Here is an 18,594-nt window from a genome sequence, read left to right on the forward strand (position 1 = left end):
AAACATACGGACCCCATTATGGAGTCCATGTTCTTTCATGAGATCACCGCTTGCCAATGTATTCGGTATTCTGTTTGGGGGGCCCCATACATTCAGGTGACAGAAGACTGTACAGATGGCAGTTTCCCTTCTAGATAGATAGAGGTGGCAGAACTTCTTTAACTGGTATACAGCAGTCAGGACAACCAGAACTTTTTGCTTACATGACTGGATACTTTCAGAGATCTGGAAACTAGTACAAAACAACAACAAGGTTTACTCTGCGCCAAGTTTCTTCTTTTCTTTTGTTCTGCCCAACCAATATCTTAACTCGCAAAAGGGTAGATTACTATTGACTAGAAAACGGGCTCTTCTTGGTGTGATCAACACCGTTTCACTCCTAAGGGAATGCAGTTTCACAGTCAAAGAGAGAAACTGCAACTGCCGCTCCTTCCTCGAGTCTTCCATTTACAAGTAACTCCTCGGTGGTAATACAGTAGACTGAGGAGACTTCTGAACAACTACAGAAATGCTGGCAAGGAAGAAACCACCTCCCCCCAATGAGAAATATTACCAATTTTATTGTACTATTGGTTAATACAGAATAATTATAATCAATACGTTTAGTTTTTGGGTTGGTTTTTTTGCACATTGTGATCGGCCTCAGCATGCAGCACCAGATCTCTCAATGGTCTACCTACCTGACTTCCCAGTTTCACACTAACAGCAGGGTGAGGTTATATACATACAGATTTCTCTTGCACTTGGTACGTAACCCTGGCACATACCTTCATCCTTTCCTGGTCAGATTCCAGTTTTCTCAGCGCAGTCTCCATCTCTTTATTTCTCTCCTGCAGAGATTCATTTTCTTGCTCTAACTTACTCTATACAATTCGAGATAAAAAAAAATATATCAGATTGCAATAGTTGGCAGAAATGCAAAAGATTCCACACTGTTCACATATCGCAAAGAGAAAATACACCAAAATCCTTTTACAAGTAATAGTAATAAACAAGTATTCTCTCAGTTTCCAAGTTCTGTGTCCATCATCTGTGTAATGTGTTATTTCCTCTGCAGCTCAGTAGAGAACGCCAATATCTGATCAGTGGGGGTCTGATTCTTGGCACCCCCAGGGTTCGTTTTTCTGAAGGGTGTACATTGCTGGGGTGGGCACTTCAGCCTCTTCCTAAACAGGCACAATGTCATTCACTCTGTAGTGGCCGTGCAAGGTACTACACATTACTCTGTCCCTATTACTTGAATGGGACGGAGCTGCAGTAGTAGATCAGGCCACTAGGAAACTGACAGCACTGTCAAGTTGGACCCCCACTGATCTAATACAGATGTCTTATACTAATGATAATGATCAATATCAAAACCCTTTTAACACACTTTTGAATAGCAGAAGATTAAAGGTCGCCACACTTACAATATTGTGCTGTGCTGACGTTCTATCAATTTCACGAGCGCTTTCCAGAGCGGAGACCTGGGCTTCTAGCCGCTCCACCTTCTCCACGCATTGCTGCCTCACACTGTGTAACTGATGTGTTAGCTTATCGGTCTCAGACTTCAGCTCTGATTGCTGAATAAAAGGACACACAACATTATATATTAGTAACCATTACATCACAATTTCCTTTACAAATCTTAGATGTATCTGTCGGCATAAATACACTCGTGTGGACAGTGACTTTAGGTCTCTCTAATAGATGGTGTGCCCCTTTGCCTCCCATCTTTGGCATTTTGTTTTTTCATCTTTACATTGAAGAGTGCTGTGCGGGTTTAAGAGGACCTTTCATCAGATTGGGCACAGGCAGTTCCATATACTGCTGGAAAGCTGAATTCAGCGCACTGTCGGCTTTCCCGATCTGTGCCCCAGGTAAAGCGCTATCGGTCCCGGGACCGTAGCGCTTTACAGTCAGAAGGGCGTTTCTGACAGTTAGCCAGGGATGCCCTTCTGCCCAGCAGCGCCTATCACGCTGTGCTGTGTGAGTGGGGAGGAACGCCCCTTCCCTCTGCTCACACAGCTCGTCCATAGATGAGTATTATCAGGAGGGGAGGGGGGCATACCTCCCCACTCCACAGTACAGCGTGATAGGCGCTGCTGGGCAGAAGGGCGTCCCTGGCTAACTGTCAGAAACACACTTCTGACTGTAAAGCGCTTTACCCGGGGCACAGATCAGGAAAGCCGACAGTACACTGAATTCAACGCACTGTCAGCTTTCCAGCAGTATATAGAACTGCCTGTGCCAATCTGATGAAAGGTCCTCTTTAATACAGGGTATACATCTACAGTGGGGCAAAAAAGTATTTAGTCAGTCACCAATAGTGCAAGTTCCACCACTTAAAAAGATGAGGCGTCTGTAATTTACATCATAGGTAGACCTCAACTATGAGAGACAAAATGAGAAAACAAATCCAGAAAATCACATTGTCTGATTTTGTAAGAATTTATTTGCAAATTATGGTGGAAAATAAGTATTTGGTCACCTACAAACAATCAAGATTTCTGGCTCTCACAGACTTGTAACTTCTTCTTTAAGAGTCTCCTCTTTCCTCCACTCATTACCTGTAGTAATGGCACCTGTTTAAACTTATCAGTATAAAAAGACACCTGTGCACACCCTCAAACAGTCAGACTCCAAACTCCACTATGGTGAAGACCAAAGAGCTGTCAAAGGACACCAGAAACAAAATTGTAGCTCTGCACCAGGCTGGGAAGACTGAATCTCCTCTTATCCTGATCGCAGGCGGACCGGGCATTGGCCCCTCAATAATCTGACACTTACCCACTATTCATGTGTCCTTAGTGGCACTACTCCTTTAAGTATGTACGTGCATGATGCAGTGAAATACAATAACAAGCCGTGCGGATACATACACATGTAGTGATCTGCTCCTCTTTCTGCTTGAGCTCCTCTTCTCGCATACGTAGCTGTTCTCGGATTGTCTGTAATGTCTGCTCTAGATCTTGCAGCTGCAAAGACAACAAAGCATATGTTGCGTATTATAGGATGCAAATACATAAGGAATGTCAGATAATCTACTGTCAGCACTGGACAGATATACATATAACACAGACTGACTGTATACCACAGCCTCTGATCTGACAAGAACCTGATACTTAAACTACCACCCAGTAAAAGGTTTGACATTATGTTTTGTTGCTTGTATCATTGTGTGACACAATACAGGAGGGTACAACTACTACCATGAGGAGGCAGACACTAAGCCAGAAGGGTGTTAGCTCCTCCAACCATAGGGGGCAGACCTCCCTGATGCAGGTTCTGTTTTATTTCTTTAGTTTAGGTGATTCTGAATAAAAGGCAAGCTCTCATTTTGGGGCCCTGATCAATGAGAGCAATTACTGAAGAACCCGGCACATCCATCCATGAACATTTTAAAAGACATCATGTAATACTGAATTTCCTCTGTGGTGGCGCTGCACTGGAACTGAGCACCTGCTGTCAGGTTATCTATAGATTACAACCAATTGCTGGAGGTTAACTTAGTGGTACATCCAATTTAATGTAATCAGCAGAGTCCACTCATACTCCTACATAGTACATAAGATCCTGGAAATAGTAACTGTAGGAGCATCAATACATCATTAAAACATACATAACCTTTCACCACACTTTGCATAAATCAGTTATAGAGTGGCTGCACATGAGGAATAACAATTTCTGCCCCTTATATGCTGAATATTTAGCAGTTTTCCCGTCTGCAGGTTCTAGCGGATTCTCAGTTCCCATGCAAAAAGTAGAGAAGATTCTTCTACACTCAAAAACAGTCAGTAGGATCATATAGGACATAACAGAGAAGACTGGACCTGTATTGATGTGAGTAAACAACATGGGTGAGATAGAAACTTCCTATTTAGCTCCATCAGCCTCCTGCATACCCCTCTTACTGAGCTCCCGCTCACACCTCTCCCATTTCATTCTACATAATCCGGTACCATCTGTCAGTCCAGTCTGTCTTGTTTTAGCAAGACATATTCAGCATGTGTCTCTGATAAGATATGTCAGTTGCCAAAAAAAATACTCCTGTGTTTTCGTGAACAGAATAATAGGACTGTCTATGGTACAAGGCTGGCATTGGGTCTCTAACCTTTAAGGAACTTTCATCTTGGAACCGGTTGAGCTCAGTATCCTTCCGCTGTAATAAATCCTGCATATCTTGTAACCTGCTGTTAAGTTTTGCCGTCTGAAAAAAAAATAAAAGCAGCAAGCACTGAATAAATTGTACTATACATCTGATAGCAAATAGAGTCAAGAAATCCTGTGTCCACATCCTCAATACATAGCCAAAGGCTTCAGAGGTGACCAATCCTGGAGCCAGTCTGCTCTTTACCACTGACGGATAGGTGTACAAGTCATATCGTGCATTGACAGACACCTACTCACCCTTTCAGGACTGGACAATAAACACCAACAAACCCCAAAAAGTGCAGTTTTGATTGTAGTTGGCTCAGTCATTGTCCGCATTGTAACTCTATGCAGTGAAAGGAGAGGACTCTGTTCACACTTGCTATGTGAATTATGTTCAGTGTATGCCAGATGTACCTAAACGGCCTCTTCACCCCCCTTCTTGGGGCCATAGTACACTACTCCATCTTATGCAGTAGTATCTGAACTACAAGGGGTGTTCATTAAAGATTTCCCCTCACCCACTTCTATTTATCACAGGACACTGATATGCACATGTGTAATGATATATTGTACTATGCTTCACTGCTGCGGAAATTGCGGGAACCCATCAAAACCAAGAGACGTGACAAGCTCACCAAACATGTCCGCCTTCTGCAAGACCATTCACAAGTCACATGTTGCCAAATGGAAGTGTATTTCTGTGGCTTTGAAATTCTACCGCATCCCCATTATTCACCTGACCTCGCACTATTAGACTTCCACCTCTTTCCAACAATGAAGTTATTTTTGAAGGGCAAGCATTTTCCACATTATTAGACTTCATAACAAGGCTTTTGAAGTAACTTGTCGACTTCTACAAGCGAGGTGCTTACAGTTGCTTAAAGAGATGGGAGAAGTGAGTGTCCCTAGGTGGCACCTATGTAAAGAAGGACTAATAACTGTGCCAAGTTTCATTGCTCTCAGTCCACAGGAAGTGGGTCAGGGGAAATCTTTAATGAACGCCCCCTCGTATACACTGCAGACTGCCTTACGTCACAGTCCCATAACACAGTGTTAAAGCAGGTCTGTCACTCAACAGTCCCAATCGCAAGCATAGTCAGATAGCTGGAATAAAATGCTAGGTGCCTCAGTTCCTGAGATATAATGATAGCATCACCATTGCTGTTATCTTACCAATTAGCTATCATTTCCAGCACCCAGTCCCTCCATCCCTATGACCGACAAGTACACTGCCTGACCGTGTGAATCATAGCAGGGAGATAGCGAATATCTCAGCAATGAAGACGCCAATTGGAAAGCTAAAAAAAGGCTCATGTGTTCCCTGACTATGTGTGCAACAGAAGCAGGTCTAATGACAACCCCCTTTAAAGTGTATGTTCATCTTTGAGATGTAAATACCTTGCATTACTTATCCTGTACTGATCCAAAGTTATGTCTGTTATAGTCTAGTACTGCATGCACAATCCTACGGGCTTAGTAGCTTGCTGAGTGATCTGTATACTGGGAAGAGCCAAAGTTATGTGTGTCCGTATACTATATGTCCTGCAGAATCATACAGGTGTGAGAGAAGAAACACCTCTGGTCTCACAAGATTGTTCAGTACCATTACCCTGCTTTTCATGTACTTACCTGGGATTCCATCTGAGTGACTGCATCCTTGTGCAGAGTCCTGGTCTCCAATAGCTGTTGTCTTGTCTCATCCAGTCTCCCTTCTAGGGCAGCTTTCTGCATATATTAATAACAATTTGTTTTTTTTGTTTTTTTTTGAATAGGCATGTATCTAGGTTTTATACAAGTCCAAAACATTGTAAACTATTACAGGCTTCTGGCACCCTTAACCACATGCTCTATTTGAGCATATGGGTGTCACAATGGGAGTTCCCTACTCAGGACACCCACTGTGAGCCTCAATGGAAGGACACTGCAAGAACAGTTTTCGTTCTACCAAACATCTACATGTTTGATCAGTAGGGCTCTGAAGATCAATAGCAGAATTTAGAGGCATAAGTCACAGCCCTGTATACACCATGGTGTGGCTTCACTTGGTACAATGGCGTATCATGGGGTCAGAACCTTATTAATCAAACAGTAAAAGGCTAGGACTTCTCTGCGACTCCCAGCGTGTGACCAAAAATCGCTTGTCGAACTGAATAGAGTTGCATTGTGTCCATGTTGGTGCTGTGACTTCTAGCTGAAAAAAAGATCAAGCACTCCTGGATTTTGTTGCAACTAGAACTTGTGGCACCCTCGGGGGTTGCAAGTCCACGCTATACACTTACATTAATGAAGGAGTAGCAAGGCGACATGGTGATATTTGGTTGTGTGACAGGAGTTGCAACATTTACCCCAGTCGATGTCATCGATCGTTAAAGCAAATGCATAATTTTTTAAAATTACAACACATTTAATTTTCTAATCATTTTATTTTCTGACTGCAGATTTTTACATTCAGTTTTCTGTATGCAATTATGGTGGCAGCCATCTTGTCAGAGCTGCTGTTAACGGCATTCAGAAATATGCTTTACAGCAGCCGCATTGATCATAGATAGAACAGACTGGAAGCAAATAATTGGTATAGCTTTATCATACCTTGTATGCCAGTTTTACACACAATTTTTTTGTTCCTTTTTAAAAAAAAAAAAAAAGTGGCAGGGCAAGGATGTTCGGCTTGACAAATTAGAACTTATTTGTCACAACTAGAGATGAGCGAGTAGTATTCGTTCGAGTATCAAATCCTATTATAGTCTATGGGAAAAAACGGGAATGTTGTTCCGGTTTCCATGGAAAACAAAGTTCGACACCTTGGATCCACCAAGTTCCGGAAGTAGCAGGATGAGGAGCACGAGGAGGTTTTTGCATTGAATTCAATGGAATTTTCCTGTGTGGTATTCGACCGATACGAGTATTCAATCGAATACTACTCGCTCATCTCTAGTCACAACATATAGCTGAAATCTATGCCAGTCTCACACTGGTATATGTTTGATATTCAATAAGGTACATATAGATACCACAGAACGTCAATGTGTCTACAATGTGCTCACCTCCTTAAGAAGTTCTTGCAGACCTTCCTCTCCAGAGAATGTTCCTTCCAGTGTCTTCTCCAGTGAACTGACTTTTTCTTGCAAACGTACAATTAATGCATCCTTTTCTTCAGCTTCTACTGCCATCTAGCATCAAACAGTATGATCAGTAACAAAGACTGAAACTACAGTAGCAATGGCATAAACTGAGCAGGTTTTCTATAAAATCTAAGTAAAATTTGTTAGAGGGAAGGCAAAAATACCGACAAGTGCAGTCTGGGGTCTGAATAGGTGATGCACCATCCTTGATGTTCATTGTAATGCACAAGGTTAGGCATAACAGATCAGATCTTTTGGAAGACCAAAAAAAAAAAAAAAACCTCTAAAATTTTCATCTATCCTTATATAATTTTGCGAATCCTTTAGCACTACAATGGCTGTCTAACACCTTTAGAGTATATTGAAATCTGCCTTACATTGATATTATGGGATTCAATTACAGATTTCTTTTTTTTTCTTTTTACATTTATCTGAAAACTGAAGCGTCTTGTGGTTTTAGTGCTGAAAACGTAATAGGTGGTCACACATATTAACCCTAATGAATAGGAATGATCAGCGTGTTGACCTAACCTTAATGTATAGGATGAATCAGTGTGTTGACCTAACCCTAATGTAAACCTGCAAACCAATGCCTAGGGCTCAGTATCAAATTTCTACCAGGGCTTTATGGCAAAAGCACAACTTTGATTTTTGGCATGTGTATTACTGCTGTGTGAACATACTCTCAGGATGTCCGATATGTTGCCAAATCACAATTATATTTACTAGCATAGAAGAGCCAGCCAGTGACCTAGACCATTACTTATAGCACAATGGAGCCGTACCTTAGATTTTAGCTGTTCATGCTGCAGCTTTAGGCTTTCATAATCTTCCTGGATCTCATTCAGTCTCTTCTCGCTGCTAGAGGCTCCCGACTGAGCCTAGGAGGCAATACAGTAAGAATAGAATATCAAAAGCAATATCAGAAGATAGACGCCGCGCCCTATAGTTTTGTCTGCAATGCACCCAGATATTAGAAAAGTAATAAAAGGATCTTTAAAACAAATCCTGTATATGCCAGTCTAAGCAGGTATGTGGTTTACTGCAGCACAGATCACCTGCAAAGATTTTTCAGAGACATTAAATGAGATTTTTTTTTTGCTTTATTGTACTAACACAGAAATGAGATGTAGCCATACGTCCTATCTTATACTTTGCACATTTTACTGACCTTCTGCAAGTCTATGGATAGCTGCTGGATAAAGTCCTGAAGTTCCTGCTGTCTTTCTTCCAGCTCTGTAATCTTCTTCTCAGCCCCTTCTTGAGCTGCTGCCAGTTGTGACCTGTAGAGCCAGAGCCACAAGACTGTGTAAAGAGGTGGTTGTGAGGTTTAAACGTAGCACCTTTTCACAGGATAGATGATATGTGACTGATCAGTAGGAGTTTGATCAGTAGGAGTTTGATCAGTAGGAGTTTGACCACTGGGACACCCCCCCCCCAACTTGAGAATGGGGATCCTAGATCTCCGTCAATTGAAAGGAACACTAGTTGGCTGCCTGAAACTCAATGCAATGCTACCTTTCAGTAGTCCTATGTAAAGCTTCCATATAAACATGGGGACCTTATTCTTGAAATCTGTAGGAATCCTAGTGGTTGGACCTCCACAGATTAGAAACTTATAACCTATCCTGCCCCTTGAATCATAGCTATGCTATACCGAAGTAGTTGCATGTGTCTTTACCATGTAGCTAAGTTTACTATGTAGCAGTCCTTAACAGTGAATCCATTTTGCCTGCAATGTTCCTTTAAAGTGGTTGTGCAGTTCTTTGGGGTTTCCAGAGATTGACATTTTGTCAACCCCATAAACGTGAATGGAGTACCAGAGTTCCATGCACAGGGAGCATACTGGGATCTTTTGTCTCCTATTTTCCTGATCACTGGGGTCCCAGCAGTCCTACGGAGATCAGACAAGTGTCTTTAGTGGCACAGCCCCTTTAGAGCGCTTTCTCCTGGTGCTTACCTCTGTTCAGCTAACTGAGATTTTTCTTCCTTGAGCTCCTGAAGATCTTGCTTGAGTTTATCTGACAGGCGCTGGCTGTCCTGAAGCTCAGCCTGAGACGTCTCTGCTTCTCTCCGCTTTAGTTCTAATTCTTGTTCAGTTTTACTCAGCAGTTCTTCTTTCTTTAACAGCTGAAAATTTTAGCCCACAAGCAAAACTTTCAATTACAATAAGCCACAGAGCCATCATAAGAATATTCCCCCCTCCCCCGCATAGAAACAATCGGCAATGAAAATGTCAAGAACAGAGACTCCAATCAAAGAGGTAACAAATACCTAAAAACAAAAGAATATCTGCTGGAGCTGGAAAGATTCCTATAACATGTCATGATCCAGAATGTAGATTTTAAAGCAAGCTGAATGGATTGAAGTGCAGAAATATTCTAAAGAATGGACATTTTCTTAACCTTTTAATGAACAGCTTGCTTCTGTTTGTTACAAGATTCCTCCAACTATTAACTGATCAAAGGATGCAAGACTGCTCGAACCCCCAGTGATCATAAGTAACCTGCTGAGCTGCTGCAGTGCCTCAATGTACAGTTCTCAAAGGAATAAGTGTAATGCATCGATGTGACAGATCCTTGATAAAGGAGATAGATCACTTTTACATTACTATGGCAAATGTCCTGAAAAAACTCCGAGCTCAATTCTGCTACACAGCCCATGTGATGTCATGTGCATCAATCACATGGCCCGATCACTGCACCATCCATTTGCACAATTACTGTGACATATGAACGTGACATATATCCACACACCATACCCACTTCAAGAAGCAACACAAAGGGTCTGTCCAAAATAAGGAAAACAGGGCTGCTTTCTACTACAAATAGCACCTGTCCACAGGTTACGTATGGCTCAACTCCATTCACTTCCATGGAGCTGAATGGTAATACCATACAAAACCTTTGGATACGTGTGGCGCTGTTCTCAGAAGAAATCAGTCATGTTTCTCTAATCCTGGACAACCGCTTTAGAGTGTTGAAGAGCTTAAATTTCTTACCATGTGTTTGATTTTTGCCATTTCTTGCTGTTGAAAAACTTCCAGCTCATCAAGATCTTCTCTTTTTTGGAATAAAGTCATACTCTGCTTCTTCATGACTTCCAGCTGGTCAGAAAGAATTGTCTTTTCCTTAAAATAAAAGAAAACTTTCATAAGAATTTTCTCTCTAAAACTAATGCAGTACTAGCAGCTGATATATATGTATGGCCAGGAACATGGACATGACAGACATGTGAAGTGCTGCGGAATATGAGGGAGCTATATAAATAAAATATTATATCCCCATCTGTCCCCTACTTACCGTATATACTCGAGTATAAGCCGATCCGAGTATAAGCCAACCCCCCTAATTTTACCACAAAAAACTGGGAAAACTTATTGACTCGAGTATAAGCCGAGGGGGGGAAATGCAGCAGCTACTGGAAAATTAAAAAAATTAAAAAATGGTTTTTGGGTGCAGTAGTTGCTGGGTGCTGGGGAAGGGGAGGGGGTGTTTTTGGTTGTCTGTCTGCCCCTTCCCTGAGCTTGAGGACTGGGTTTTTTTTCCCTCACTTGGAATTACGTCTGGCTGAATATAGGGTATCTGCAGTGCTCTTATTAACCCCTTCCCGATGGAACAGGAGCACTGCAGATCCCCTATATTCAGTAGACCGGGCACTCTCAGACACAGGGATACCTAATGTGTTTGTGTTTCACAGTAATTTTCTACTTTTATATGTATTCTAGGGAAAGGAGGGATTTAGAACATTCACTTTATTTTTTTATTATATTTTTTTAAAGCTTTTTTTTTTTGCCACTATTTTATGGGAGATTCAATACATTACTATTGCGGCTGCTCATAGACACCCCCCCCCAAAAAAAAAATAAAAAATTCTTTTTTGCTTGACTTGAGTATAAGCCAAGGGGAGCTTTTTCAGCACAAAAACTGTGCTTAAAAATTTGGCTTATACTCGAGCGTATACGGTAAGTCTTTTCCGCATTATCATGTAATTTAAAATAAGAATTTCAATGAGATCTGAGCTGTGGCCACTAGACAGGGCATCGGGCCAAGCTCAACCAGCTCCATGCATTGTATAGTACACAGGTATCTCCGAAAAGTACTGCTAGTCGCCCACTGATTAGATATCTATTGCCTATCCTAAAGGACAGGATATAAATATATATAAAAGAAAAATCATGGACAGCCCCTTAAAATGCAGTTTACCACCAACAAAATTGCACCTAAACCCTTTGCATGTTGCTATAAGAGCTAATAGGCTGGGCCAGGCAACTCAGTCCAAATGGCAGCCAGATTTTTCAACCTAAACCTGGCTTAGCTGTGTGGTGTTCGGGTACGTAAATCCAACCAATACGTGACCCGAATTCAGCAGTATGAAACTAGCCTCAGTGACATATTGAACATACCTCTGTTATATCAAAGTGCTTTGCTACTTCAGAGAAAAATTATCTTTTATTCTATATGTCACTAACCAGCCCTACATCATATAAGTGGATTAGGGACAATTTTGCTGGTGATAAACTTTCATGAGGACTAAGGCTACACAAGTTGAAAGGCGAAAGATTGTAGTGTTGAACCGCCTGAATCTGAAGGCCATGATTTAACGTTCCACAAGATACAATAAAACAGCGGTCTTCACAAAACCAGTGGGTTTCAACTGCGTTTCATTCATTCCAACTTGTAGTTTTACACTTATCTAAATCCCCTTCATTGTGTATTATTCTAGATTTACTTACCTCTTCAAGATTTGCAAGCTTCACCAGCCATTCCTAAAAAAAAAAAAATTAAATAATAAAAAAAAAGTTATTGCAATGCTATCTATGCTGTTAGGAGTCAATTATTGCTGACAGTTACTTGGATATTCATGCTACAATGTATTTTATGTTTCACTATTACTACAGCTATACATAATCTGCAAACAGCAAAAGACCAAGCTTACCCTACAGGTACATTCACACAATACCATATACAGCCCACGGATGGTGCTGTTTCTGGAAGATGTAGTAGATGGTGCTGTGGAGAAGCTACTTCTCTGAATACTAACAGGTTCTGCCAAGTATCTTAAACTTGCTCATCTCATATCAGGATGCTTCCTAAGTCACATGCAGACATGTCCGCATTAGAGTAAACTAATGTGATCACATGGCAGCTTCCCACAATTCCTGCACAGCAAAGTCGTGTCTGGTATCCTGTATCTCCCTTGTGTAACTGCATTGCTACACATTGTATATCGTCCTACTTTCTTAGCAAAGCTGTCTCACAAAGGTTTGCTTAGAAAGAAAAAAAGAAAAGTGAAGCAAGTGCACATATAGTCTTGAGTAAAAAATATCCTGCTGTAATGTGTCTATAGTTCTTCAACAATTCTATGTGGTTCCATGGATACAGACTACAAACAACCCCGCTGTATTCTAATTTTACAGACATACCCCCTTCCATCTTGCCCCCTATTTCTTGCCAACAAAAACCCTTCAGAACAAGGACCTTGAGAACTGCAGCATAAATCTCAGCTTCCTAGATCCACATTGACAAGGTGTCTTACTCAAACCCAAGACTCCTCCACTTACAGAAACATTTTACAAGAAAGAACAGTACAGCAGATAAAACTATCCTAGCATCATAATACAACAGAACAGATGGGAGAAGTAATGTGAACAGAGTCTAACTCAAGGTTTAGTACGACTAGAGAAACTAAAGAAACAACACTGCAGACCCACCTGGTCTTTCTTCTCAAGATTAAGTGCATACTCTTCCGCCATCTTGGCTCGACTTGCTTGGTACGTCTCATTTTGCTCCTGAAACTTCCTCATGGATGCTGGGACAGAAGCAGCAAGTCACTAAGCAGGCCACCTCCAACACACAGTGCCATACGCTACACATGCAGATTGTGGATTGTTACACATGTACAGATTAGTAGAGGACCCAGTATGTCCCAACTATCAAGGCCATTATAACTGATTGTAGTGATCATGACATTTTCATTGCATATACATCCGTTTGTGATTGCTGGATTTCAGTTTACAGTGTTTGGCACACCATGCAAGTTGGGAATCAAAGATTTCTGGTGAAAGGGTTCAAAGGAAGGTTTCTGAAGCATGAAGTCAGATGATATGCTGTATTAAAGGGGTCGTCCATGACTTTACTGATGACAGCATCAATAGCCCCAGGCAAATGCCTGATACTACACACTGTAAAGTGCTGTATAGTTTCAGTGCACTGCAGCTCCAGCAAATAGACAATGAGTGGGGTGCCAGTAGCCGGTCCACCACTGATCTACTATTAATGATCTATTCTTCATCTTGGACAAACCTGAATTCTGCTTACTAGGTAGCAGGAAACTTGGCCGTACTCTACCACTGAACCTGTTCTGCACATAATGTGTACAAACAAAGGGATTGTCCGAGATCCATGTATAATGGATACTGATGACTTATCCACAGTACACCACACGGACACAAGATATATAGCCTGAAGCAGCTCTGCTCCTATTCAAGTGAAGCTGAATTTCCCAGCACTGCACAGTGTACAGAGCCTGTAGATATAATTGTAACAGAAAGTCTGTGGAGGAAAACTGTGAACTTTCTGTTTAAAGCGCTGCTGGAAGAACCGCGATGCATTCCTGCCGTGTTTTTTCCCGCAGTTCGTACCGTGGGACCTTAGCCTAAGAGAGTTTTGCCACTACAGACACTTGTATAAGTGGAGATAAGTGTCACATTGCTGAGGGTCTGGCTGCTGAGACCCCCTGGGGGGGGGGGGATGGGGAAAGAACAGGGAACAGAAAGTTCCCCAAAACCTCTATGTGAATGAAGCTCCAGTGATCTTACATTCACTTCATTAGGGCTGCCAGGACTGCAATCTCTAACAGTCCCATTGAAGTGAATGGAACACAGGTCATACAAGTTCGCTGGCTCATCATTCACAGGGAGGCAGCAATCTCACACGCAGGCAATAAGTGATCTAATGGTATTGTCCCTTTAAGCAAGGAATTCTAAATAATTTATCAGCAAAACAGATCTTCCTAAAGGTCACTCCTCTAAAACTGTGACGTATTGCACAAGATATACAATAATGATATTTGCTAAGATGATAGGTGTATATGAGAAAATTAAAGGGAAAAATTGTCATTAAGGATTAAAGTGATTAGATCTGTTAGATGATTAGTAAACTTCTATGGGTCGAATCAGATTAGAAAAACATGGTTGCCTCCTTCCTGACTCAGTGCCCCTCCTGTGCACAAGCTGTATCAGGTATAGCTGCCCAGTCCATTGGTAGAAGCGCAAAACCAGATGCAGCCAATGGACAAGAACCGTGCTATTTCTAAAAAAAAAAGACAAACCATTATTTTCTAACCTCAAACAGCCCCGTAAAGAGATTATATAGGTGTCCGATATTATATATTAGCCACATGCAATAAGCATACGTGTCTCCCGGTTTTATGTCTGCACAGGATCAGGGTAGTAAGGCAGATGTGAACGTACTTATGTAACAAAATAACCCAAGAGACAATCTTATTTTTTGAGTATGCATGGCCAGAAGGCATATTTATGCAGAATCCTTTAAATGAAATCTATTGCACTGAATATGGTGTCTGAACCGCAGGCAGCGTGTTATAGAGCAGGAGGAGCTGAGCAGATTGATGTATAGTTTTTTGAGGATATAGCATATGTTATATTAAAGTATTTAATTCATTTTAATCCCTGCCCTATAGAGTCCAACCCATTCTGATTTTAGGAATCCAGTGGGCAGTCCTACTCAATGAGTGCCCACCTGTGATCAGAATGGTTTGGAATACAAATAAAACCAAAGTTATCCTGAATATTCTTCTACAAAACTCCATATCAGTCTACTCTGCTACTCCTGCTCTGTGGCTTCAGACCTGCTCAGCTGAATTCATTTCCAATGTGACAGGTTCCCTTAAGGTCCGTTCCCATGATGTAACGCGGCCCTGATTCTGACACATAAACTCATGTCAGAGTCAGCGTTGCAAAACAGAATCCCATTGTCTTCAATGGGTTCCGGCTTACGCGCGCTACACATTGAAATCAATGGGAGGCTTTTTAACCCATTGATTTCAATGTGTTACGCTCGCTAAACGGAACCCATTGAAGTCAATGGGATACTGTTTTACAGCGCTGACCCTGACACGAGTTTACGTGTCAGAATCAGCGCCGCGTTACATCGTGGGAACAAAGAAGAACTGGATCTGGTTTTATTAGCAGAACTTAGATGATGTTGGTCAGACACAGGACAGGGATAAGGGACAACGGGACTAGGTAAATACGTACAATCCTGGTGCTTTTCTAAAGCAAGCTCAAGTTTTTCTTTCATCTTCTGCAGGTTTCGGACCTGTTCTGCGTAATCTTTGTAGGTGAAGTAGACAAACAGGATGGAAGTACGAGAAGAGGACAAAGTGGGAAAGGCAAGAAGTGGTCAACACAACACAAAACAAAAGGGGGAAAATAAAGAAAAAGGAAAAAAAATATAAAAAAAACATGAGTGGGAGAAGGGCAGGGATAGTCACACTTCTAACAGCAATTTACTACTTGGAGGTGCTAAACAGGACCAGACATTTAAAGGAAAACTATCACCAACCATATTAAGAACATACAGTGTCTTAATATCATGTAATATGTACACAAAATGATTTCTTTATAAAAACACACATGGTCATTGTTCACACAGCCAACAGATTACAGTGTCTACCATCCATCTATACACATCATGTCATGTCTCTCCTGAAATTGTCAAGTACGGTGTCATTCTACATACAGGACATATCATTAATAAGACCTAATAGATTATTTGTGAATCATCCCATTACAAATACACCCCAATGATTGGATTCAAGTAACCAAGTTAGGGTGGTCTTTTGCTGAAACTAATATAGTAACATAGTCTAGGCTCGTTCTATAGTACAATGGTGAGCCAGTCACACATCCGTATAAATATTTCCACCAAATGGTAAGGACCATAAAAGCTTGCCCACAGTAGGTTTCCCCACACGGCAAGCCAATAACGGTATTCCATTTTTTGAAGTAGGCACTAGTACAGAAGACGAAGCTATTCCTTACAAGGTATACAGTAAAATACCTATACTGCATCATACACCTTTTTCAATTTTGAAATGGGACTCTTTTAGGGACCTTCTTTACTGTACATCTATATAGTGGCATTTGTTCCATCCTTCCATGAATAATATAGGTCATTTTTTAACCACTGAAAACTGACATAGGATTATAATGTCTCGGAATTCTGCTAAATGTAGGGGAATATTTGGGGTCTTTTTAGGCCAGCCGCAGTTATGATCCAGAAAATAAGGTCCATATATTGGCTATATTTACTGCAATCTGTTCAGAGACCTGACTCACAGGATCAAAGTTATTCACAGGACTACTACAAGTACTGTTATCCTAACATAAGAGTAGTCATAGATCACTATGATACCGTGAGGCCTCCAGAGTGTAGTCTGGGAGATACCAATACCATATTTTCTGGCGTATAACAGACCATATGCAGCTTGGCCATAGACTCATAAAGGTGAAGTCGCGGTTTTGTGAATATCAGCTGATCTATAACACCTTTGCATTTATGATTTTACATCTAACATGTTATGACAAAGATGTTATTAAAGAGACAGGGATATGACACCACTGTGTGCCATGGGGACTACCTGATAATTTGGCTTCCAGTCTGCGAATTTGCTCATTCCTCCTGGAAATCTGAGAGGGCAAGTCATCACGGGAGCTGCTGCCATCAGAGGCCTGTGAAATCAGAATTAGATGTATCAATACGCAAGCGAATCCTAAAGAATACAAGACAAAGGTGAGTTCATGATTAACACTCTTGAGTCAAACATAGATATTCTGGAATGGTGGAATGGGTGCACTTCAAGTTTAACTTCCACTCATATTACATTTAAAGCAATATCTTTGACTACTTACTATAATACATATAACTTAAATACTACCAAGGTGTTTTTATGGGGTTTTCAGACTACAGATGTTTGTGCTGCCTCAAATAATTATATCAGATTCACCCAGATTTATGTTTGATAGTCAAAAGTAATTGTGGTAAGTTGCTTATCAGTGGCAGTCTGACCACTGGCTCCCCTGCCCATCACAAGTGGTTGGACATGTGTGCTTCAACTCTATTCATATCAATGAGACCGCTGGATGTACAGTGCTAGGCTATGGCTGGTAATCCCACTGAAATGAATGGAGCGTAGGCGTGCATTGCTGACCACTAATCCATTCAAACTGGAGAGCAAAACACCCCATTCTTGTGATTAATGGGGATCCTAGTGATCAGAAAGTTAGGGGGTAACTTGTTGTGACTAAAATACCCCTTCATGGAGAAGGCGACTAATGTCTTGGCTTTATCTAGCTCCCAAATAGCAAGCAGCACACCTGACAGTTTCCTTAAAGGGGCTGTGCCATTAAGTATTCATATCCCCTATCCACAGGACACGAATAAGCGTACAATTGCTGGGGGCCAACCACTGGATACTGAAGTCCTCATAAGGCCTCCTTGTGAATAGAGCACCAGTGCACTTGCATAACTGGTTCTCCATTCACTTCTACGAGGCTGCCGAGTCCGTAATGTCCAGCAGCGCCCACAGTCATATAGCTGCTGCTCCATTCACAAAGAGGTTTTAGGGTAATTTCAGTCCTCTGTTAAGCTGTTGACAGGATATAAGTGTCCTTAATAAAACATCCCCTTTAACTCCCACAGGTTACATTGGAGACAGTAAGAACTTGGATCCATAAGAAGTCAGTAAAACCCCTTTACATGTCCCTATCATGGGAAAGACAAAGAGTTAATATCACCCATCACTCACAAAGTCATCCCCAGAATCAGCCCCAACCGATGTGATTGACTCCTTGCTAATAGAGCGCGGGATGCGAGCAGCGCCCCCAGGCCGTGGAGCTATGGCAGCCTCCTCCGCAAGTTTTTTCTTAAGCTTGGTGAACATTGTCCCCTCTTTCTGGTTATTGCTGCCTAGTGTAGAAGGACAAGAATCAAAGACAAGGTGTGTTCAGATTGTGCCAGGAACTCTGTAAGGGGTGCGCTTCACAAAGCACCGCAGGGCCTCAGATCTTAGCATCCGCCTTCACTTCCATTCTGCAGCTGGAGAGGGCGATTATCCTGGAAATACAGAAAGACAAAGTCAAGCCCTGAAAACAGCTGTAGATGTCCGAGCACCAACACCAAGTCTATACAGACAAATAATCCCCCACAGTAAGCAAAGAACAACCCCCAATATCAGAATACTGAAGATGGAGGTGGTTATACTGTAATAAGTAGATAGTTATTTACACGGACTCTATATTCCTCTCTGAATG

General features: G+C 41.6%; 1 protein-coding gene across 2 annotated transcripts in view; it reads right to left on the reverse strand.

The window, feature by feature from the left end:
• GOLGA1 (golgin A1) overlaps nt 1-18,392 on the reverse strand; it is a 41,647-nt gene extending 23,255 nt beyond the window's left edge. Inside the window, exons 1-15 of one of the 2 annotated variants that reach the window (XM_075260182.1) lie at nt 18,090-18,392; nt 16,923-17,013; nt 15,538-15,612; nt 12,970-13,067; nt 11,992-12,024; nt 10,258-10,386; nt 9,217-9,386; nt 8,428-8,539; nt 8,042-8,137; nt 7,179-7,304; nt 5,764-5,859; nt 4,094-4,189; nt 2,862-2,957; nt 1,410-1,562; nt 768-863 (exon numbers count right to left, since the gene is read on the reverse strand). In XM_075260182.1, the coding sequence (XP_075116283.1) occupies nt 768-863; nt 1,410-1,562; nt 2,862-2,957; nt 4,094-4,189; nt 5,764-5,859; nt 7,179-7,304; nt 8,042-8,137; nt 8,428-8,539; nt 9,217-9,386; nt 10,258-10,386; nt 11,992-12,024; nt 12,970-13,067; nt 15,538-15,612; nt 16,923-17,013; nt 18,090-18,224 (1,602 nt within the window). In that variant the 5' untranslated portion in view covers nt 18,225-18,392. The remainder of the gene's footprint in view (nt 1-767; nt 864-1,409; nt 1,563-2,861; nt 2,958-4,093; nt 4,190-5,763; nt 5,860-7,178; nt 7,305-8,041; nt 8,138-8,427; nt 8,540-9,216; nt 9,387-10,257; nt 10,387-11,991; nt 12,025-12,969; nt 13,068-15,537; nt 15,613-16,922; nt 17,014-18,089) is intronic. The other variant, XM_075260183.1, reaches the window with a different exon arrangement.
• Nucleotides 18,393-18,594: the final 202 nt, after the last annotated feature.

This window comes from Leptodactylus fuscus, chromosome 11 (genome assembly GCF_031893055.1).
Source record: "Leptodactylus fuscus isolate aLepFus1 chromosome 11, aLepFus1.hap2, whole genome shotgun sequence".
In the NCBI taxonomy this organism is placed as follows: domain Eukaryota; kingdom Metazoa; phylum Chordata; class Amphibia; order Anura; family Leptodactylidae; genus Leptodactylus; species Leptodactylus fuscus.